Source organism: Sebastes fasciatus, chromosome 22, assembly GCF_043250625.1.
Source record: "Sebastes fasciatus isolate fSebFas1 chromosome 22, fSebFas1.pri, whole genome shotgun sequence".
Lineage (NCBI taxonomy): Eukaryota > Metazoa > Chordata > Actinopteri > Perciformes > Sebastidae > Sebastes > Sebastes fasciatus.
Window position 1 is genome coordinate 22644925 of NC_133816.1, and position 23096 is coordinate 22668020.

The following is a 23096-nucleotide window of genomic DNA, read 5'->3' on the forward strand; positions in this document are numbered from 1 at the left end:
TGATCCAGTATATTTAGTACCAGGACTAGCACCGGCCTCTTCCACAGTTGGGTGTTGCTCAGGTGAGACTCGTACTTTGGTGCTGTAGGAGGCTACGACAGAAGGAGACACAAGGTAATGTGGAAATACTATAGTTGATATATTATATTATATTAATCATGTTTTATTTGTGAAGAAATGTGGTGAGAATAATTATGACTGTTTTATATTTAGTGGCTGACCAGGAACGAATAGAGACATGAAGTGAAATAAATAGAAAACAAATCAACAAACAACCAGGTTCCTCTGGAGTTTAGTTTAGAGACTCTTTGTCTCTCCGTCTGTTTCTCCTGATCCTGACTTCACTCTGGATGTGTTACTTATTTTAACTTACTAGTCATGTGAATGAAACGGCCGACTTCCTCTTTTCCTCAAGAATGTGCAACAGCTCTGCAGCAGCTTGAATCAGTTTCTCTGTCTAGTTTTTCTAACTATTGAATATAAAAACGCTCCGTAGTGTCCTAGTGGTGTCCTAGTGGTGTCCTCCTAGTGTCCTAGTGGTGTCCTCCTAGTGTCCTAGTGGTGTCCTAGTAGTGTCCTAGTGGTGTCCTAGTGGTGTCCTAGTAGTGTCCTAGTAGTGTCCTAGTGGTGTCCTAGTAGTGTCCTAGTGGTGTCCTAGTAGTGTCCTAGTGGTGTCCTAGTAGTGTCCTAGTAGTGTCCTAGTGGTGTCCTAGTAGTGTCCTAGTGGTGTCCTCCTAGTGTCCTAGTGGTGTCCTAGTAGTGTCCTAGTGGTGTCCTAGTGGTGTCCTAGTAGTGTCCTAGTAGTGTCCTAGTGGTGTCCTAGTAGTGTCCTAGTGGTGTCCTAGTAGTGTCCTAGTGGTGTCCTAGTAGTGTCCTAGTAGTGTCCTAGTGGTGTCCTAGTAGTGTCCTAGTGGTGTCCTAGTGGTGTCCTAGTAGTGTCCTTTAAATTCTCATTTAAAATGAGCTTGTAGCTGGTTGTGTACCTCACTACGGTTAGAAAGAGCCCTCGTTGGTGTTTAAACTACATTTCCTTTATGAGTTATTGATCTGGGAAGTTCAAATCTGTCAATATTTTTCCAGCTTTATTGAACTAGTTCAGTTCTGCATTACTCTTCCACGATGCAAAAGTGAATAACCTCTTCATCTGTATAACGGTGTTGAATATGTTTACCAGTATTATTTTGGCTCGTGATACACACATTCACCAGGATGTTAATTATCTCCTCATTATTTAGGATTACTGATACTAGATTTACTGCTGACTCGCTCATACTGACACAAACGCCTAGCAGCACCAACATCTGTACGGATAATGACCTAAAACACAAAACCATATATTCAGATTCATTCAATATATTCAGTGTTAGTTCAATATTCTCAAATTTCACATTATATATATAATAATTTCCTGAACGGCATGCCATATATACATATATATATATATATATATATGTATATATGTGTGTGTGTGTGTTGGTGTGAGGATTGGTGGACAGCATCGACGACATCATAGGACGAGGGAGGTGGAAATGAACGCTGCTGAAGCGGCACCAGTCATCACCATGGAAATCCCCAGATGCTGGGAATTACAACCGAGTTAATCATGAAAACACTGAAACTCACAGAACCTGTAACATTAATATAATTTATTCTACTTTATTGTCATACAGACGTCAACAACATAAAGTACATAGATTGTATTTAGGATCAAATAGACTCTTGTCTAGTCTATAAAACGGTAGAAATGTTCATTAGATTGTAAAATGTTGTATATTTATACATATAAGAACTATAACATGTATTTATCATTTTGACTTCAATCACCAGCTGGAACTGGAACTGGAACAGGTTACTACGTGAAAGTGAAACTAAGTTAATCTCAAGGGAGGAAACGGGAAATCACACCAGCAGCAGGATTGTTGGGTGTTGCTCAGCAGTCTCGTAGTTTGTTCCTGTGGTACGACAGAAGAGACTCAAGGTAATGTAGAAATACAGATAGTTGATATATTATATTAATCATGTTTATGTTTTTATTTTATTTTTGTGAAGAAATGTGTTGAGAATAATTTGGACTGTTTTATATTTAGTGGCTGACCAGGAACGAATAGAGACATGAAGTGAAATAAATAGAAAACAAATCAACAAACAACCAGGTTCCTCTGGAGTTTAGTTTAGAGACTCTGTTAAGTTGTGTTCTCATCTGGAGAGAAATCTAGTTGGTGAAATAGTTTTCCTCTGTAACCCCCTACTCTGACTACAGAAACACAACATGGAGGTTAAACCATTAATGCATGATGATCACAGATAATACAGCCTTTAAATAGTCCACAATAACAGGAATAAAACAACAATCATTGGAGACGAGTATAGATTAGTCTGATGACATTTTATTGAAGGTTTGATCTAATGAGGAGTCAGTTGTTTGGTGAGTGTTCAACACTGTTGATCTCAGAGCAGATCATACTTCCTGTTCTTCCTCAGTTGTAAAGATCGAATCTACTAAACTGGCTCCATCTTGTGTCAGAAGTACATTAGTGTTCCTGTCTTGGTGTCAGTCCACTGGTCAGTCATGTGTAATCAGTAGCACAGAGGAAGAAGTCCTGTGAGGACTAAAGACAGACTGTAGATTGTCTCTGTTCTACCTGTAATAACTGAACTTGTATCTGATGTGTTTCTGTCTCCTCTCACAGGATGAAGATGATCTGCAGCATCCTGCTGCTCCTCAGTCTGACCTCCTGTGTCTCTGGTTAGTTGACCTTCACTTTATTATCCACAAACACTAAATACACTTTCAGACAAACATCTCTAGATGGAGTTTGACATGTTCAAGTTGTCAGTTTGTCTGCTGCTCACTTTCCCTCTCTGTCTCCTCTACAGGAGGATTGTATGCGAAATATCGCTTCTATCAGGCAGAGGAGAACCACAACATCACACTGGAGTGGATGTTGACAACCAGACCCCACAGTTCCCTCTACTCACTTTATATCCTCTGTTACCTGTTTACTGAGCTCAAGGCCTCAGTCCTGTTTCATCTCATTAACGGTGTTGAGGTCCCAGAGTTTCAGGATGAACAGTTTACAGGACGAGTCCGGTTGGACGAAGACGTCCTCAGAGACGGACGAATCAGACTTCACATGTCCAGACTCAGGAATGATGACTCTGGTCGGTACATGTGTGATGTGAAGATAGGTTATCGTAGGAGCTCTGATATATCTTACCTCAAAGTCACAGGTGAGTTGATTCAACACACGCTTAGAGCTAAACACATCTTAGTTGTTGCTGTACAGCAGCATTCACAGTATTGTTATCCAAATCTTTAAGGACATTCCTGACTTTTTCTATCATTTATACTTTTTAAAATATTAAAGGGACTATTTGTAACTTTCAGAAATGCTTCTTAACAGCGACACCTGTGGCCGTGAAATCAACGAAAGTCAGCGTTGGGCTCGCCCTTGCTCGCTCTCAATATACCTGAACGAGCATCACTCAAAACAGTGAGGCGACACACGTCAGCTAAAACCACAATATCACTCTATATTTCAGCTGCTTGGCAGTAATGTTAGCTGACCAGACGAAGGTCTCTCCATGAACATGATTTAGATCTGATCCTAGTGTTGTCTTTTCCTGCCTAAGTGCAGGCTGATGCAGCGGGGCTCTGCAGCGTGTCTCCCTGCTCTCTCCGCCCGCAGCCGGGGAGAGCAGGGGAGACACCGGCACCCGGTCGGTAACGAGAAGACAACGTAAATCTGTAAAGCTCCGTCACTTCACAAGACACGGGAAACCTCTGTTGGTCTGGAGGAGCTGCAGCAGTTATTTCTACACAAACGTCCCCTGTACATTCACTAGATATTCTCAGAGCTAAACTAACTCTTCTGCAGTGTGGAGTGAGCGCGCGTTCACGTCTAGAGGTGGAGCGAGCTGAGCTGTCTGAGTGAAGGCGAGCAGGCAGAGGAGGAAGGTACAGCGGCTAACGCGAACGCGCATATGCGAGCGCGCATGTGTGACGACCCGCTACATTTATGCGCGTACAAAGTTACAAATAGTCCCTTTAAGCTTTATTACATTGTTTTTTTTTTGCAATATAACTCAATGGAGGGAATCTTCAAATCCTCTTAAACCTACTCCAACTTGAACTTCAACTCCTTCAGCATACTTTCACCTACAGACTTCATTTAAACTTTAAACAGGTCACGAGACTTTGAACTATTAAACTTGAGTACAGATTTTTGATATGTTTTACAGTTTTTGAGTTATCACAGTTTAAGTTTTATGCTTTTATCAGACTTTTCAGAATTTATAATCAGAGTGTCTCCTCTACAGGAGCATTTGTAGTGAACTGTACTTTCAGAGAAACATCTCTAGATGGAGTTTGACATGTTCAAGTTGTCAGTTTGTCTGCTTCTCACTTTCCCTCTCTGTCTCCTCTACAGGACCATTTGTAGTGCATGTGGAACAGGACTCCTATGAGGCAGAGGAGAACCACAACATCACACTGGAGTGGATGTTCCCAACCAGAACCAACAGTTCCTCCCAATCAGTTGTTATCCTCTGTTACCTGTTAGCTGAGCGCAAGGCCTCAGTCCTGTTTCATCTCCATGGAGGTGTTGAGGTCCCAGAGTCTCAGGATGAACAGTTTACAGGACGAGTCCGGTGGGACAAAGACGTCCTCAGAGACGGACGAATCAGATTTAACATGTCCAGACTGAGGATTGATGACTCTGGTCGGTACATGTGTGACGTGCAGACAGGTGATGGTAGGAGCTCTGAGATGTGTCACCTCAAAGTCACAGGTGAGTGTATTCAGTAGAAGTCAGTCAGTGAAACCAGACTAAGAGTCTACAGCCCTGCTAGTGCTAAACACATCTTAGTTTAGCATGTTGGCATGCTGCAGGGGTCATACTGGTTAGTATAAAAGTAGTCTCAGCTTCATCCCTGCTGGAGCTGTACCAAAGAACACATATTACTAAGAAGTGAAAGTCAACTGGCTAACGTCATGGCTACCGCTGATGAAGACTAGGATCATATTTAGTCTTTCTTTTGTCAGTCTTCTGGATTTATTTAGTTTCCTGTTTCAGTAAAATGGTTCCACTTCAGACAATCACACACATTTTATTTTCTGTCCTTTACAGCAGCTGCTGATGAGCCCAAACCTCCGACACCAACAATGAGACCACAACCAGAGAGACCAACAATGAGACCACAACCAGAGAGACCGGGAAGCATCGGCCTGTCCGTTATAGTGGGACTGACAGCAGTTGTACTGGTTCTCTGGGCTGGACTCTGCATTGTCTTCCTTCGTAAACGTACTCGTAGGACTATTAGAGGAAACATGGAAACAGACGTACAGATGAGTCCATGTGACCGGTTGGAGGTTTTACCTCTGACAGAGAGAGGACAGAGAGAGGAGATGATAGTTGTATCATCAATGTGTGCAAAAACATAAAATGTCACAGAATGATGCATGTTTTTGGGATACAGTGTAAATATAGAACACACAGCATTTTTAGCTTCATAAAATGTTGAACTATGTTGTATGTGTAAGGCAGTAGCCTAAGTCAACCACCAGGTGTCGCTGGTGAGCTGTCAATCCCCATCCAGAATGGAGCAATTATCCATGTTTGTCCCTTACAGGACACTGTAGTTCTGAAATCCAGGGTGCATCCCAAAGCTCTTATTTGTCGTTTCCTCGCTCCTCGCTTGAACCGGAAGTTGTTCTGGTCCGCCATCTTGAAGAGCGTCCCAAAGCTCTTATTTCTGCACCGAGGAGCGAGGAGGGAGGAGCGAGGAGCGAGGATACACCAAAGCATCCTTCACGGAAGTCTTTTACTGATCGACACGCCCCCTTATTGGATATCAGTTACTGATTGGACGCTGCTGCTGATAGACACGCCCCTTATTGGATATCAGTTACTGATTGGACGCTGCTGCTGATAGACACGCCCCCTTATTGGATATCAGTTACTGATTGGACGCTGCTGCTGATAGACACGCCACTTATTGGATATCAGTTACTGATTGGATGCTGCTGCTGATAGACACGCCACTTATTGGATATCAGTTCCTGATTGGACGCTGCTGCTGATAGACACGCCCCCTTATTGGATATCAGTTACTGATTGGACGCTGCTGCTGACCGGACTGATCTGATAACTTTACCTCTCAACATCACTGAGTTTTATACCGGAGTGAAGACAGATCACAGATTAAAGGTTTTATATTTTAGTTGTCTTCTGATTCATCATCTAGTTATAATGTGTGTTAACTGAAGCTCTGAACAGCAGCAGAAGGACCTGCAGTATCTCTGCTTCTTCCTTCAGTGAAGCAGCCTGTCACTGAGAGAGCTTTATAAAACCTGATGAACAGACTTAGAATAACTTTCTGCATTTATTAGAATGTTTTTTTATTTTCATGATCTGTTATTTCCCCGTTAACTTTTATAAATGATATTGTTACTGATTTAAATGGGTCATATTTTGTTACACTTTGTTTAGCTCTTTTTTTACTGTGTTAGCTGATGCTTCTTGTTTTTTGCTTTGCTGCTGTACACTGCACATGTCCCCACTGAGGGACTAATAAAGGAATATCTGATCTGATCTTGTTAAAGTCAGAGAGAGAAGGAGAGTCTGTCTGTCAGCAACAAACACCTTTTACATCATTTATCATCATTTCCATTCAGTCACATGAGGCTGATAATTCCTGAACATCTGGTTTGATATGAGTTACATCATTTACATTTTCCCTTTGTATTGTTGTGCCTGATTAATTTTGTGGTGATGGGTCAGCTGTTTTTCTCCTCCCCTCAGTGTGTGTGTGTGTGTGTGTGGAGATTGGTCCGCTGGATGACATCAGCCTTTTTAAACTCCAGCTGCCAGCATCTCTGCCCTCTTCACCTCTACCACTCCCAACAAAGCCAGCAACTAGTCTGTGTGTTTGAGAACTGTGATAAGTATGAATTGTGACTTAGTGTGTTTCTTTTGAGAGTGGTTAATTGGTAATATAAATTGGTAAATTGTTTGTTAACAAATCATTTGATCATTTGATAGGGTTGAGATTTGGAACTATGTAGTTTTGACTGATTTGTGAACATTTCCGTTGTTCTGTCTAAATATAGAGCACTTTAAAGCAGGTTTGGTAGGAGTGAGAAGCCCTTTTCTTTTGTTTGCCAAGTGGCTGTTTTTCTCTTGTTTTGATGGTAGGTGCTCAGGTTAGAGACTTGTCTTTTGTTTAACCTTTTTATTCTGGTTTAGGGAAGGTTAGATTTAAACAAGTGATCTTTTGTTTGTTGTTTTGGGCATGGCTCAACTCTGAAGTTGAAAATAAACTGCTCCTTGTGTGTTTTGAAACCCTGTGTAGCTGACCTTTCTGAAGAGTGGGAAGAGTGGGAGTCGCACGTCGTGTTAAGTCTAGGTTCCCCTAGACCGGGGCATAATATCATATTCTGGGTTATTAAATAATGAACTCACAATCAGAATATCAATAACTACAGCTAATAATGAATAAATAATATAAAGATCTTGTTCCAGTAGAGATGGTTCCTGGTCCTCTAAGCAGGACTCAGTCCACAGTAGAAATACAGACTTCAGAGGAAACGACGTCTAATGTCTCTTAAAACGTATTTCCTCGTTTCCTCTGTCCTCGCATGGCTTCCTTGCATCTCTCCATGCTTCCCTGGTGGGAGGGACTAAGACGCAAGGATGAGACGCAAGCAAGGGAAATGTGGATGCAATTAAGAGCTTTGGGATGCAGCCAAAGCTCTCTCTCACTGAAGCAATCAACTCACCTGAGGACTGTACTACGAAGCAGGATTTATGGTTATCGAGGTAACTTCAGGGTTTCCAGTCCTACGAAGCTGGTTCAATTCTTACCGGGGTAGATCTCCATGGTAACTGATGCGGGGACTTATAAAGGACTTAACAAAAGGACTGATTACACACCAAGTTGTGAAGATTTGGTTTATTGATCAAACAAATTGATCAGTGGAATATTTTGGTTTCATGTCTTGATTCTGTGTTTAACTGTGTTTTATTTTCATTTATTGTGTGCTGAATTGGTGATACAAAGAGGTTCTGTTACTGTAACTCATTCACTTAATGGTTAAGTGAACTAAAGAGAAAGAGAACTAAGCTCATGAAAAGGGCTAACTGGGTTAGGTTTAAATCAAACCAGACTGAAACAGAATAGGGAGAAATACGTTTTCTGAGAATTTGGGTTTATTTTCAATGGTTTCAGGGATTTAAATGCACAATTCCTGTGTGGTGTGTGAAATGTGTGATATTGGTACCAATTAATGTGCATGTGTACTACTAACTTTACTATATAAATAAGCCAGCAGTTGAAACTTTCTTCTTGGTCTGTGGTCTGTTATTCTTGAGTGCTAGTTATAAACGGCTCCTCAGAACCTGGAACTGGTCCTAGCTATCTGTAAATACCTGCACTGTTACATTAGCTTACAATAACGAACCCTGTCACATATGTCTATGGTTGCATCAGACTAACAGTAGGAGGAGGAGGAGGAGGAAGAGAGCACCTGTCATGGGAATGAACGGGGCCCCGCCTTCCAGTTCTCTTAGATATTATACATCAACTAGGACCGAGGGTCAGCAGAGAGGAGCAGCAGAGAGCAGCAGCAGAGAGGAGCAGCAGCAGAGAGCAGCAGCAGCAGGAGATGACCGCTCCACTGTTGGTTGTTGGTGTGCAGAGTCTCGTACTTTGGTCCTCTACAACAGAAGACACACAAGGTAATGTAGAAATACAGATAGTTGATATATTATATTAATCCTGTTTATGGTTTGTTTGGTTTTTTTTCATAAAGAAATGTGAGAATAACAAAAGAACCAGGTTCCTCTGGAGTTTAGTTTAGAGGTCCTACAGTTGTCTCTCCTTCTTTTTCTCCTTTCCCAGACTTTACTCTGGAAGTATTTCTTATCTTAACTCACTAGTCAGGTGAATTGTGCGCCAAGAATGTGCGTCAGCTCTGAAGTAGCCAAAATAGTTTCTCTGGGTGCATCCCAAAGCTCTTAATTGCATCCCTGTTTCCCTCACTTGCGTCTCATCCTTGCGTCTTAGTCCCTCCCACCAGGAAAGCATGGAGAGACGCAAGGAAACCATGCGAGGACAGAGGAAACGAGGAAATACGATTTAAGCGACATGGGACGGTCGTTTCCTCTGAAGCATCACGTGAAGCGACGTCCGTTTCTGATGACAGCAGCAGCTGATCACATCTGGATCAGCTGTCAGTCAACTGTAACAGCTGATTGTGTCTGAACTGATCTAATACTAATAAAGACAAGTGCAAGCTGCAGCCTGTATTCATACTGAGTCCTGCTTAGAGGACCAGGAACCATCTCTACTGGCACAATAACTTTATATTATTTATTCATTATTAGCGTCTGTAGTTATTGATATTCTGATTGTGAGTTAATTATTTCATAACCCAGAATATGACTATGGTGTCTTTTGAACACTGGACATTATTTATTAGGCTAAAGGGAAAATGTAAATGATGTAACTCATATCAAATCAGATGTTCAGGAATCATCAGCCTCATGTGACTGAATGGAAATGAGGATAAATGATGTAAAAGGTGTTTGTTGCTGACAGACAGACTCTCCTTCTCTCTCTGACTTTAATAGTATCATTAATAAAAGTTAACGGGGGAAATAACAGATCATGACCAGCACTGCTCCCAGTAGACCACAACCAGCACTGCTCCCAGTAGACCACAACCAGCACTGCTCCCAGTAGACCACAACCAGCACTGCTCCCAGCAGACCACAACCAGCACTGCTCCCAGTAGACCACAACCAGCACTGCTCCCAGTAGACCACAACCAGCACTGCTCCCAGCAGACCACAACCAGCACTGCTCCCAGTAGACCACAACCAGCACTGCTCCCAGCAGACCACAACCAGCACTGCTCCCAGTAGACCACTTACACACCACAGACTGACAGTAACTATACTGTATACTGACTGTGCAACATCATTACTGTTCAGCTGTCATTCATACTGTACAATATTTTCTTTTATTTTAATATTTACTGCTCCTGTTTCTTTTATATTTCCTTACTCTTTGTTTAGCTCTTTTTTACTGTTAGCTGCTGATTCTTGTTTTTTTGCACTATCCCCTTTGCTGCTCTACACTGCCAATTTAAAAATAAAGGTTGAAGGAGAGGAAAACTTTTATACCTCAAATGAAGTCAGTCTTAATTTGTATGTAAATTAGCATGCTGGCATTTAGCTCAAAGTACCACTGTGCCTAAGTACATGATCACAGAGCTGCTAGCATGGCTGCAGACTCTACACTTCCTGCCACATTGAGGGACAATGCAGTCACATTATTTCATATTATTATAAGATAGGATAAGATGAACCTTTATTAATCACCGGAGGGGAATTCAGGTGTCAAAGCAGCAACATCAGCAAACAGAGTGAAACACAGGAGAGGTACAGGTATACAACAATTATAAAAACAATAACAGAGATATAATAGATACAGAGTGAATGAGTGAACATAGTGTGTGCAGTCAGTCAATAAATAAATGTAGTATGAACATATGTTCAGTCTATAAAGTGGTTTATAGGATGTATAGTGTAAGTTAGTGTAAAGAGTGATGATGGTAACACACTCTGCAACTTGGACACAAGTTTTAACAGTCTGAATGGATTTCTTCCTCTTTGAATGATAAAAAGTCGTCATCATCTCCCAGCTGTATCTGAATTTGAATTATTACAATAATGTTCATTTTCTACATTTTACTTTTCTAATTTCTATAATATTTTGAGACATTTAAATTAATTTCCATCAAGCCTTGTGCATCAGTGTAAATATGACAGATATTGTAATTCTAATATCTAATGTCTTTACCAGACATGTTGTCTAAATTACATTTTTACTTATGTTGCAGATAAATATCAGCTAGCATGGTCTGCTACGTTAGCTTTGACTCTCAGCATCTAATATTCATGAATTCAACCGTTATATTAAGTTATTGTTTAAATGTTACTGAGCTGTACGGTGAGAAGAAGAAGAAGAAAAGGTGATCTTCACCTTGTTGTTCTGGATCTTGAGGGTTACCTTTGTGGGCGGCCTGTCGTCAGCTCACCTGGGCCATTCCAGGCTAGAAAAGCTGCCCCATGTGCTCTCTCTCTCTCTCTCTCTCTCTCTCTCGATCTCTCTCTCTCTCTCTCGATCTCTCTCTCTCTCTCTCTCTCTCTCTCTCTCTCTCTCTCTCTCTCTCTCTCTCTCTCTCTCTCTCTCTCTCGATCTCTCTCTCTCTCTCTCGATCTCTCTCTCTCTCTCTCTCTCTCTCTCTCTCTCTCTCTCTCTCTCTCTCTCTCTCTCTCCTGCAGCCACATCCACCTGACATCACCTTTGTTTGGTTCTGCACCTTCAACACCTCCACAGCACATTATGCCCACACATCCATGCACTCCATTCATTTGATGACATTACTGATCTACACACTCCGTTGTTCATTTGATGTTAACCTCAGTTTAATAAATAGTTTGGTTTCATATATATAACCTTGCGTGGACTCCCTTTGTGTCCCATTCCCTGAGCCAGTTTGTGACATCAGCCGTTTGTCTGTCAGCAGCGAGAAAGGATGAAGATGAATGTGTTATATCTCAGCGCTTGTGAGTAACCACGTCTTTAAGCATTGATGTTGCAGTAAAGTCAGTGTTGTACTATAATAGATGATGTTTCTGGATTAGTTACTGCTGCACTAGTGTGCATGAAAAGCTGTCAGATGTTCACATGTAGTGGAGTAACAAGTACAATATTTCCCTCTGAGATGTAGTGGAGTATAAAGTAGCAGAAAATGGAAATACTCAAGTAAAGTACCTTGAATTTGTATTTAAATACAGTAACTAGTTACATTAAACCACTGCTGATATCAATCAATATCCTGATCTTATCTCCTCTGTGTGTGTTTCTCAGGTGTGTTTCATGCCCTTGCCTCATCTGCTACCAAAAGAGAAGGTAAAGAGCTCTTTATGTGCAGATATCATTCACTTTGGAGCATTTTACTATAAAACCTGATTCATTTTCTGTCTGTGAGACTTTTATTTCCTAAAGTATCTGACCTTACACATCACACTTTTTAACTTTTAGAAAATCTAAATATTAGGACTGATTTATATTCCTGATTAGATGGAGCAGTGAAATTGTTCTCAAGCTTTTTATTCTCCATTTGTGTATATATATATATATATATATATGTTTGTAACTGTTTAGAGAGTTAAAGTTTATTACTATTGCACCCACCTCAGATGTTATCAGGCCATTAGATGGACATTATCAGAGGTTATCAGCAAACAAACAGGCTGTTGAGCAGTGAAGAAAGAAACACAGGAAAATACTGGTGTCATCTGGTGCAGAGATTTATTCTGGTACAAAAATACAAAATGTTATTATATTTTACACATTCATTCACTGATATCAAACAGTTTCTACCACACATCATTCTAATCTGAATATCTTTAATACACCTGGAACGGTTCGAATGCTTGGCCTGTGTTGTTGCTGTGTTGTTTCTAGAGAACCGCTCACACAAACAGCTTCACACTGAGCTTCCTTTGGTCCTGAGCAACACACCTACCATGACACAGTCAGACACACACCGAGTCAACCCGGAAACACCGATTATAATATAAATAGTATAAATATTAACAACAACATCTTAACATAAACTTATTAGAACAATTATAATATGAAAAAAAATAAAAATGTCACAGATTCAAATCTGAAAAACTCTAAAGGCCATAATGAAGGAATCACTACATTTATATTTACAGTATGAACACATTATAAAGTTAACATTAGGAGATTCAGTGCAAGGTAACAACATCCATCAGTAAACAGAGAACACAAATCACTTGATTGATAACAGCTGGAGGGAAAACTGAACCAACTTACAGCTAAATCTTAATGATGAACTCTTCATACAGTGATGATGACTGAAACAAATATAACAGTCTACAGATGTTAGAGGATCTTGATGGAGTCACATCAACCAGACGTGACTGTTTAGACGTCTTGTCTCAGCACAACTTCTGAGGTGATGTTATCTGTCATTTACCAAAACCGTCACATTTTATACTGTTTGACATCAAACATCTGGGAGGATGGAAGCATCCTTTACCCTGACATTAGTTATTTCTGCTGTAATAACACGAAGCGGAGGGGTCTCTCATCACCCTGAAGGGGATTATTCCACAATGACCCGCTAGCTGAACATTATCCTGATTATTACACAGCTACTTACTGAAGAAATCAATATTTGACATAAAAACGGTCCTCCAGAGTCCGACATCAGAACTGCGCCCATAGCAACGGTCTGTTATACATAGCAATGGTCTGTTATATATATATATATATATAAGAAATTATATAGAAATTGACCTCTAATAGTTAAGGTTAGGTATTGACCTTGAATGGTTGAGGTTAGACATTGATCTCAAATAGTTAAGGTCAGGCATTGACCTTGAATAGTTGAGGTTAGGATAGGTCGTCGGGCAGCGAGTCTCGCAAGAGTTTTCGCACATTTTCGCAGCTTGGGGGTTACCTTCTAGACACGACCTTATCTCAGCACTGGAGGTTACCGCTTGGTTAGTCCTGATGGGTTGTTCCTCTAAGAAACTCATCATCTGTACGGCTTTATAGGTGTTTCCTCTTTTACGAGTACATTTAACATAGAAGGCAAAGCAGAGTCCAGCACAGAGAACCAGTAGAGCTGCTGCCAGTATAACGTAGAGGCCGATCCTTCCCCGACTCTCTGGTTGTAGTCTCATTATTGGTCTCGGAGGTTTGGGCTCATCAGCAGCTGCTGTAAAGGACAGAAAATAAAATGTGTGTGATTGTCTGAAGTGGAACCATTTTACTGAAACAGGAAACTAAATAAATCCAGCAGACTGACAAAAGAAAGACTAAATATGATCCTAGTCTTCATCAGCGGTAGCCATGACGTACGTTTTACTGCGTCTGGTCGCTTTCAGTCAAGAAAACGTGTTCTTTGTTTAGATTATCAAACAGACAATGGATCATAGATATTTGTTTCTGGCTGCCAGCGTTAGCTGGTGTAGCTAACACGTTAGTAAGCTTTAATTCTCTCAGGATCGTGTCCGGTGGCAGACAGAACTGCAGAGTGGAAGTGAAGCTTATGGGAAACCAATCTAAACGCACATTACATTAACAAAGAACAGGTTTCCATGCGGCGTCCTTTCTAAGATGAGCAGTGGTGAAAGTTAATATATTCTGTTATGATGAAGGAGTTGATAAGCTAGCGTGCTAGTGTTGGTGACGTATGTTGTACGAGACGAGAGATGTAGTCCACTGAGCAGTTTCACACTAAACTAAATGAGACGACGACAAACTGAGACTTTCTGGACTTGAACAAATATGTTTTAAATTGACAAAACATATTTATCTCTCTCCGTTGACTAGCGTTCATATTTATTCAGAAATCAGGTCCCATGGTGGTCCACTAGAAGAGGAGGGACTTCACCTCTCTGTGGAGTTCACAGTGTTAGCCGCCATGTTGGAACAGTGTTTTGCCCTCCAGGCTCTGAGCCAGTCGAGACTGCAGCATGCTAACATGCTAAACTAAGATGTGTTTAGCACTAGCAGGGCTGTAGACTCTTAGTCTGGTTTCACTGACTGAGTTCTACTGAATCAACTCACCTGTGACTTTGAGGTGACATATCCCAGAGCCCCTACCATCATCTGTGTGCACGTCACACTGGTACTGACCAGAGTCATTAATCCTGAGTCTGGACATGTAAAATCTGATTCGTCCGTCTCTGAGGACGTCTTTGTCCCACTGGACTCGTCCTGTAAACTGTTTATCCTGAGACTCTGGGACCTCAACACCTTTAAGGAGATGAAACAGGACGAAGTATTTGTGATCAGCAAACAGTCGACAGCGGATAATGTGTATGTCGGTGGAACTGTTGGTTCTGGTTGTGAACATCCACTCCAGTGTGATGTCGTGGTTCTCCTCTGCCTGATAGGAGGTCTGTTTCACATTCACTACAAATGCTCCTGTAGAGGAGACAGAGAGGGAAAGTGAGCAGCAGACAAACTGACAACTTGAACATGTCAAACTCCATCTAGAGATGTTTGTCTGAAAGTGTATTTAGTGTTTGTGGATAATAAAGTGAAGGTCAACTAACCAGAGACACAGGAGGTCAGACTGAGGAGCAGCAGGATGCTGCAGATCATCTTCATCCTGTGAGAGGAGACAGAAACACATCAGATACAAGTTCAGTTATTACAGGTAGAACAGAGACAATCTACAGTCTGTCTTTAGTCCTCACAGGACTTCTTCCTCTGTGCTACTGATTACACATGACTGACCAGTGGACTGACACCAAGACAGGAACACTAATGTACTTCTGACACCAGATGGAGCCACTTTAGTAGATTAGATATTTACAACTGAGGAAGAACAGGAAGTATGATCTGCTCTGAGATCTACAGTGTTGAACACTCTCACCAAACTACTGACTCCTCATTAGATCAAATCTTCAATAAAACCGCATCAGACTAATCTATACTCGTCTCCAATGATTGTTGTTATATTCCTGTTATTGTGTGGACTATTTAAAGGCTGTATTATCTGTGATCATCATGCATTAATGGTTTAACCTCCATGTTGTGTTTCTGTAGTCAGAGTAGGGGGTTACAGAGGAAAACTATTTCACCAACTAGATTTCTCCTCGATGGTTAACAAAGTTTCTGGTCAGCTTTTGATTTTACGCACAACACAGACTAGAGGAGCGACACTAAAGGACGAGGACACTACTAGGATACTACTAGGACACCACTAGGACACTACTAGGACACCACTAGGACACCACAAGGACACCACTAGGACACCACTAGGACACCACTAGGACACCACTAGGACACCACTAGGACACCACTAGGACACCACAAGGACACTACTATGACACCACTAGGACACTACTATGACACCACTAGGACACCACTAGGACACTACTTCGACACCACTAGGACACCACTAGGACACTACTAGGACACTACTATGACACCACTAGGACACCACTAGGACACTACTTCGACACCACTATGACACCACTAGGACACTACTATGACACCACTAGGACACCACTAGGACACTACTTCGACACCACTAGGACACCACTAGGACACCACTATGACACCACTAGGACACCACTAGGACACCACTAGGACACTACTAGGACACTACTATGACACCACTAGGACACCACTAGGACACTACTTCGACACCACTATGACACCACTAGGACACTACTATGACACCACTAGGACACCACTAGGACACTACTTCGACACCACTAGGACACCACTAGGACACCACTAGGACACCACTAGGACACCACTAGGACACCACTAGGACACCACTAGGACACCACAAGGACACTACTATGACACCACTAGGACACTACTATGACACCACTAGGACACCACTAGGACACTACTTCGACACCACTAGGACACCACTAGGACACTACTAGGACACTACTATGACACCACTAGGACACCACTAGGACACTACTTCGACACCACTATGGGACACTACTATGACACCACTAGGACACCACTAGGACACTACTTCGACACCACTAGGACACCACTAGGACACCACTATGACACCACTAGGACACCACTAGGACACTACTAGGACACCACAAGGACACTACTATGACACCAATAGGACACCACTAGGACACTACTATGACACCACTAGGACACTACTAGGACACCACAAGGACACTACTATGACACCACTAGGACACCACAAGGACACCACTAGGACACTACTATGACACCACTAGGACACCACTATGACACCACAAGGACACCACAAGGACACCACTAGGACACTACTATGACACTACTAGGACACCACTAGGACACTACTAAGACGCCACTGGGACACCACTAGGACACCAGTAGGACACCAGTAGGACACTAGGACACTACTTGGTAGTAGTGGCGGCCAATAGAAGGCGCTAGCCCCCCCCCCCCTGAGCCAGACAGCCACACACAAAAAAAACATTACTACTACTAATAATAATAATAATAAATTATACAAATTGTCAATATTTGTGTTTAAAATATGGAATGCATCAGTAATATGTGTAAAATATGATAGAAAATCATCTGATGCTCAGAACACTAGAGTCCATGTTTCTGTACATTCAGGTGTCTGAATAGCTTCAGGACTTCACAGCAGTTTTTACACTTCCTGTTTACTTCCCTGATCTTTACCTCACTATTGGTTTACCAAACAAAACAAGGTCAGTAGGGTTATCACGTTAAGAAAACATTTCTATTACATGTTATATTGTTATATTACATTAGTATTGTATTACATGTTTATTAATGTATTATAATACATGCAGTGGTGGAAGTACTCAGATCTTGTACTTCAGTAAAAGTAGCAATAATACCATGTAGAAATACTCTGTTACAGGTAAGGGTTAAAAACCCTTCTTAAGTAAAAGTGCAAAGATATTAACATATGAATATACTTAAAGTACCAAACATAAAAGTACACATTATGCAGAATAATGTTTATTATTGGATTATACTTATTGATGCATTAATGTGTTCATCACTTTAATGTTGCAGCTGGTAAAGCTGATATAAATGACTTTATATACTGATGGGTAGTTTAATCTATAATAATACATCATTTATTATTATATACTGCTGGTAGTTTAATCTATAATAATACATCATTTATTATTATATACTGCTGGGTAGTTTAATCTATAATAATACATAATTTATTCTTTGATTATATTTTGTATTAATAATCTGAATCTGTAAAGTAACTAAAGTTATTAAATCAATGTAGTGGAGTAAACAGTCTAATATTTCCCTCTGAGATGTAGTGGAGTAGAACATGGAAATACTCAAGTAAAGTACAAGTACCTCAAAACTGTACTTAAGTACAGTACTTGAGTAAATGTACTTAGTTACTTTCCACCACTGAGTTCATGTTATACTGTTGTGTTGTTCTAAGCATTCTTTACTGCTCCTGTTGGAGTAAAATAATTGTTGATTATTTAACTGTAAAGTAGTAATGTGTTTTTAATACCTTCACTCTTCTTGCATTAAATCATACCGAGATGTTTGCTGAGACTGACTGGATGTGGCAACACAACCCTGCCTAGAAACAATTTAACCAGTCATCACTGTTCATTACACTCTTTGACCAACAGGTGGTTTCATGTGAACCTGAAGTTGAAGCAGATGAAACAACTTGCTGGAGAGTTTCATGAAGCTTCATCTCGCCATCACTACTTTAAACAACATGAAACGCTAAATTACAACAAAATAAAAGCACAAAATGACAATTTAAAGTGTGACTTTAAAGGCCAGATGTGTAGATGATGTTAACCCAGCTGTCTTACCTTCACCTGTCCTCCTCCCAGTAGAGGAACTCAAAGAGGAACTCAAAGAGGAGAAGTCACAAATATCAGAATAAAGTCCACAGAGAGGAAAACTAAAGTGTGAGCAGCATGGTGTCATCTCCTGTCATCTCCTGTCATCTCCTGTCACATCTTCTCCTCCTCTACGAGCAGACTCTCGGTGTAGCTGAAGTGAGCCTCTATTTATACGCGTCTGTCGCCTCCCACTGCCTGGCCACTCCCACACCTGCCAACCTCCCACTGCCTGGCCACTCCCACACCTGCCAACCTCCCACTGCCTGGCCACTCCCACACCTGCCAACCTCCCACTGCCTGGCCACTCCCACACCTGCCAACCTCCCACTGCCTGGCCACTCCCACACCTGCCAACCTCCCACTGCCTGGCCACTCCCACACCTGCCAACCTCCCACTGCCTGGCCACTCCCACTGCCTGGCCACTCCCACACCTGCCAACCTCCCACTGCCCGGCCACACCCACACCTGCCAACCTCCCACTGCCTGGCCACACCCACACCTGCCAACCTCCCACTGCCCGGCCACACCCACACCTGCCAACCTCCCACTGCCTTCGGGCGTGGTGTTCCTACAGCTTCTATTGGTTGTTTGTTGCTTCCCAACACTCCCAGGAATCGTAACAGCTCCAGCTGCTGTTGGTTGTTTTCTGCGCTTCTCAGTCTGGAACCTTCCAACCTCCAGAGCACACCGGACTATTACTCTACAGCAGCTCAGGAATCACTGCCAGAAACTGCGCATCTCATAGTTTGGTCCTGTAAGACAGAGGAGACTCAAGGTAATGTGGAAATACTATAGTTGATATATTATATTAATAATGTAAATGTTTTTTTGTTTTTTTTTTGTTAAGAAATGTGTTGAGAATAATTTGGACTGTTTTATATTTAGTCGCTGACCAGGAACGAATAGAGACATGAAGTGAAATCAATAGAAAACAAATCAAACTACCAGAGTCTGTTAACATGGAGGTGGAGCTGTCTGCAGCATATAACCAACACTAACATGGAGAAGTCTACAGACAGACAGATACAGATACAGGACTTTGAGAAGGCTCAGGCGATCATACTCAGCGGTGACACTTTCCGTGTAACAAGTAGCAAAAGCAGGATAAACAATAACAAACTCAGCAGAGGTAGACGGCAATTATGTTTTTATATTCATTTTTAACTTCCTCGTGAGTCTGTTCCACATCTCCTGAGACAGTGACTCAGCTGAAAGAAGGCTGAAATACACGCAGTATTGTAATTAATGGATATAAAGAGGTGTAATCCATCCTTTACACAGAGTAATGATATTTATATATAAACGACTATATCTGACTTTTGAGTGTTCTGTTAAATTAATAAATCTGTTAATTTACACATCTGGAGTTTTTTCTTTCACCAGCTGTTCTTCCTGCATTTAGCAGCTTCAACTGAGTTACTGTTAGTCTGGATTAAGTGTTTAACTTCTTCCTATTTGTCTACTATAGTTTACTCTTCTATTGTTAAATGTTCCACTCTGTCTGTCTGTAGACTTCTCCATGTTAGTGTTGGTTATATGCTGCAGACAGCTCCACCTCCATGTTAACAGACTCTGGTAGTTTGATTTGTTGTCTATTGATTTCACTTCATGTCTCTATTCGTTCCTGGTCAGCGACTAAATATAAAACAGTCCAAATTATTCTCACCACATTTCTTCACAAAAATAATAATTAAAAAAACAACATTTATATTATTAATATAATATATCAACTATAGTATTTCCACATTACCTTGAGTCTCCTCTGTCTTACAGGACCAAACGAGATGCGCAGCAACAACCAACAGTAGCTGGTGCTGCTGGTGATTCCTGGCTGCTGTCAAAGTCCTTTTTGCTTTCGAAAGTTCATCCCATAATTCTTGCGGCCTGCAGCATTTAAAGGGACGCTCCATTCAGTCGTTCATAATAACAAACTATATGCTGATTGTTGGAAAGGCTACTGACTGTTGAAACAGCGCCCTCCTGTGGCAGAATGTGAAGCTGCGCTATTGAGCACATGGAGCTGCGCTCTCAGTAATTAAGAGACAGAGCAGTCAACTAACCAGAGACACAGGAGGTCAGACTGAGGAGCAGCAGGATGCTGCAGATCATCTTCATCCTGTGAGAGGAGACAGAAACACATCAGATACAAGTTCAGTTATTACAGGTAGAACAGAGACAATCTACAGTCTGTCTTTAGTCCTCACAGGACTTCTTCCTCTGTGCTACTGATTACACATGACTGACCAGTGGACTGACACCAAGACAGGAACACTAATGTACTTCTGACACCAGATGGAGCCAGTTTAGTAGATTAGATATTTTGAGGAAGAATGAGGAAGTATGATCTGCTTTGACCTGACAGCAGTGGGAGGTGACTGAAAGCTGCAGTCAAGACAAACACTCTCACCAAACAACCGACTCCTCATTAGATCAAATCTTCAATAAAATGTCATCAGACTACTCGTCTCCAATGATTGTTGTTTTATTCCTGTTATTGTGTGGACTATTTAAAGGCTGTTATAAATATGGTGTTTTAATGCAGGCTAATAAAAATAAGGCTAGATACCTCCATAAGATCATGGACTAATCATGGATTAGAGAGGAAAACTATTTCACCAACTAGATTTCTCCTCGATGGTTAACGAAGTTTCTGGTCAGCTTTTGATTTTACGCTCAACACAGACTAGAGGAGCGACACTAAAGGACGAGGACACCACAAAGCGTTTTAATATCTGAAATAGGGCTGGGCGATATGGCCTAAAAATGATATTGCGATATTTTTAAGGAATAACGAATACACATATATATCGCGATATTTTTCAAATTTCCTCTAAGCACTTCATAAATGCTCGATTTAACCCTTTGATGCATACAATCACACCAATATGATGATTCTTGACACTACCAAGTGTTTTCATATTCAAAATAGTTATAAAAACTAGACAGAGAAAGCCATAGATATTCACATGACAAGTTAAAATAAGAAATTCTTCCAGAGAAAGTCTGGGAAAGGAGAACAAGACGGAGAGACAACTGTAGGACCTCTAAACTAAACTCCAGAGGAACCTGGTTCTTTAGTCTCTCTATTCGTTCCTGGGCAGCAACAAATATAAAACAGTCATAATTAATCTCACCACATTTCTTCACAAAAACAAACAAACCATAAACAGGATTAATATAATATATCAACTTTCTGTATTTCCACATTACCTTGTGTCTCTTCTGTTGTAGAGGACCAAAGTACGAGACTCTGCGCACCAATAACCAACTGTGGAGCGGTCAAATCCTGCTGCTGCTCCTCTCTGCTGCTGCTGCTCTCTGCTGGTGCTCTCTGCTGGTGCTGCTCCTCTCTGCTGCTGCTGCTCTCTGCTGCTCCTCTCTGCTGGTGCTGCTCTCTGCTGCTGCTGCTCCTCTCTGGTGCTGCTCCTCTCTGCTGGTGCTGCTCTCTGCTGCTGCTCCTCTCTGGTGCTCCTCTCTGCTGGTGCTCCTCTCTGCTGGTGCTCCTCTCTGCTGGTGCTCCTCTCTGCTGCTGCTCCTCTCTGGTGCTCCTCTCTGCTGGTGCTCCTCTCTGCTGGTGCTGCTCTCTGCTGGTGCTGCTCTCTGCTGGTGCTCCTCTCTGCTGCTCCTCTCTGCTGGTGCTGCTCTCTGCTGGTGCTCCTCTCTGCTGCTCCTCTCTGCTGCTGCTCCTCTCTGCTGCTCCTCTCTGCTGGTGCTGCTCTCTGCTGGTGCTCCTCTCTGCTGCTCCTCTCTGCTGCTGCTGCTCTCTGCTGCTGCTCCTCTCTGCTGCTGCTCTCTGCTGGTGCTGCTCTCTGGTGCTCCTCTCTGCTGCTCCTCTCTGCTGGTGCTGCTCTCTGCTACTCCTCTCTGCTGCTGCTCTCTGCTGGTGGTCGTTGACGCTGCTGCTGCCATCCATGGATGTATAAGAGAACTGGAAGGCTGAGCCTCGTTCATTCCCATGACAAGTGCTCTCCTCTTCCTTCCTCCTCAGTTACACAGCAACTATATTGCTGTGAACACATCTCCTCCAAACAACTGCACTTATTCAAGTTTCTCACCAAAAACTTTACATTACATTGAACGCGATTTGCAGACAGAAGTTTTTGGATTTGTAAGCAGACATATTTTGATATCAGTGGAAAGTTTTGCTCTCAAACCTATTTGTTTTTGTTTGATTGCATAATAAAGACACTAAAGTAACTCCAAAGGAAAGGAGCTTCAATGCTTCCTTTCTTATCTCCTTTAGCAGAGGACACACTGGAGCATCCTTTACCAAAGGAAAGGAGACAATAACATCCCATAATGCCTTGCAGCCTGCAGCATTTAAAACGACGCACCATTCAGCTGTTCATCATAACAAACTATATGCTGATCTTGCATATTATTCTCATACACTAATTGTGATTCATGTTTAATTTGAGTGGACGGTGACACCTGTCCTCCTCACAGTAGAGGAACTCAAAGAGGAACTCAAAGAGGAGAAGTCACAAATATCAGAATAAAGTCCACAGAGAGGAAAACTAGAGTCTGAGCAGCATGGTGTCATCTCCTGTCATCTCCTGTCACATCTTCTCCTCCTCTACCAGCAGACTGTCGGTGTAGCTGCTGGTCCTCTGACTGGTGCGGATGTGGTG

The 23096-nt window shown here is 41.8% G+C and overlaps 4 protein-coding genes across 5 annotated transcripts in view; 2 read left to right on the forward strand and 2 right to left on the reverse strand.

The window, feature by feature from the left end:
- LOC141761334 (CD276 antigen-like) overlaps window positions 1–6767 on the forward strand; it is a 58946-nt gene extending 52179 nt beyond the window's left edge. The window contains exons 7-8 of the mRNA XM_074624670.1: window positions 4431–4790; window positions 5130–6767. Of these exons, the coding sequence (XP_074480771.1) occupies window positions 4431–4790; window positions 5130–5443 (674 nt within the window). The 3' untranslated portion in view covers window positions 5444–6767. The remainder of the gene's footprint in view (window positions 1–4430; window positions 4791–5129) is intronic.
- Window positions 1–23096, reverse strand: part of LOC141760294 (uncharacterized) — an 85798-nt gene that overhangs the window by 34146 nt on the left and 28556 nt on the right. The window lies entirely within an intron of this gene.
- Window positions 8682–23096, forward strand: part of LOC141760296 (uncharacterized) — a 67290-nt gene continuing 52875 nt past the window's right edge. Inside the window, exon 1 of the mRNA XM_074622964.1 lies at window positions 8682–8738. The gene's annotated coding sequence lies outside the window, so the exon portion shown is untranslated. The remainder of the gene's footprint in view (window positions 8739–23096) is intronic.
- Window positions 13405–21767, reverse strand: LOC141760295 (uncharacterized). The gene is made up of 4 exons (XM_074622963.1): window positions 21676–21767; window positions 15174–15229; window positions 14683–15042; window positions 13405–13828 (listed from the first exon to the last, which is right to left on the reverse strand). Exons 2-4 carry the CDS (start codon window positions 15226–15228, stop codon window positions 13407–13409), a joined length of 837 nt encoding a protein of 278 aa, XP_074479064.1. The 5' UTR covers window position 15229; window positions 21676–21767; the 3' UTR covers window positions 13405–13406.

Coding starts and splice junctions, on each gene's coding strand:
- LOC141760295 (XM_074622963.1), bottom strand. CDS start 15,228: ATGAAGATGATCTGCAGCATCCTGCTGCTCCTCAGTCTGACCTCCTGT. Junction 15,043..15,173: donor TCTGACCTCCTGTGTCTCTG/GTTAGTTGACCT, acceptor TCTCCTCTACAG/GAGCATTTGTAGTGAATGTG. Junction 13,829..14,682: donor ATGTCACCTCAAAGTCACAG/GTGAGTTGATTC, acceptor TGTCCTTTACAG/CAGCTGCTGATGAGCCCAAA.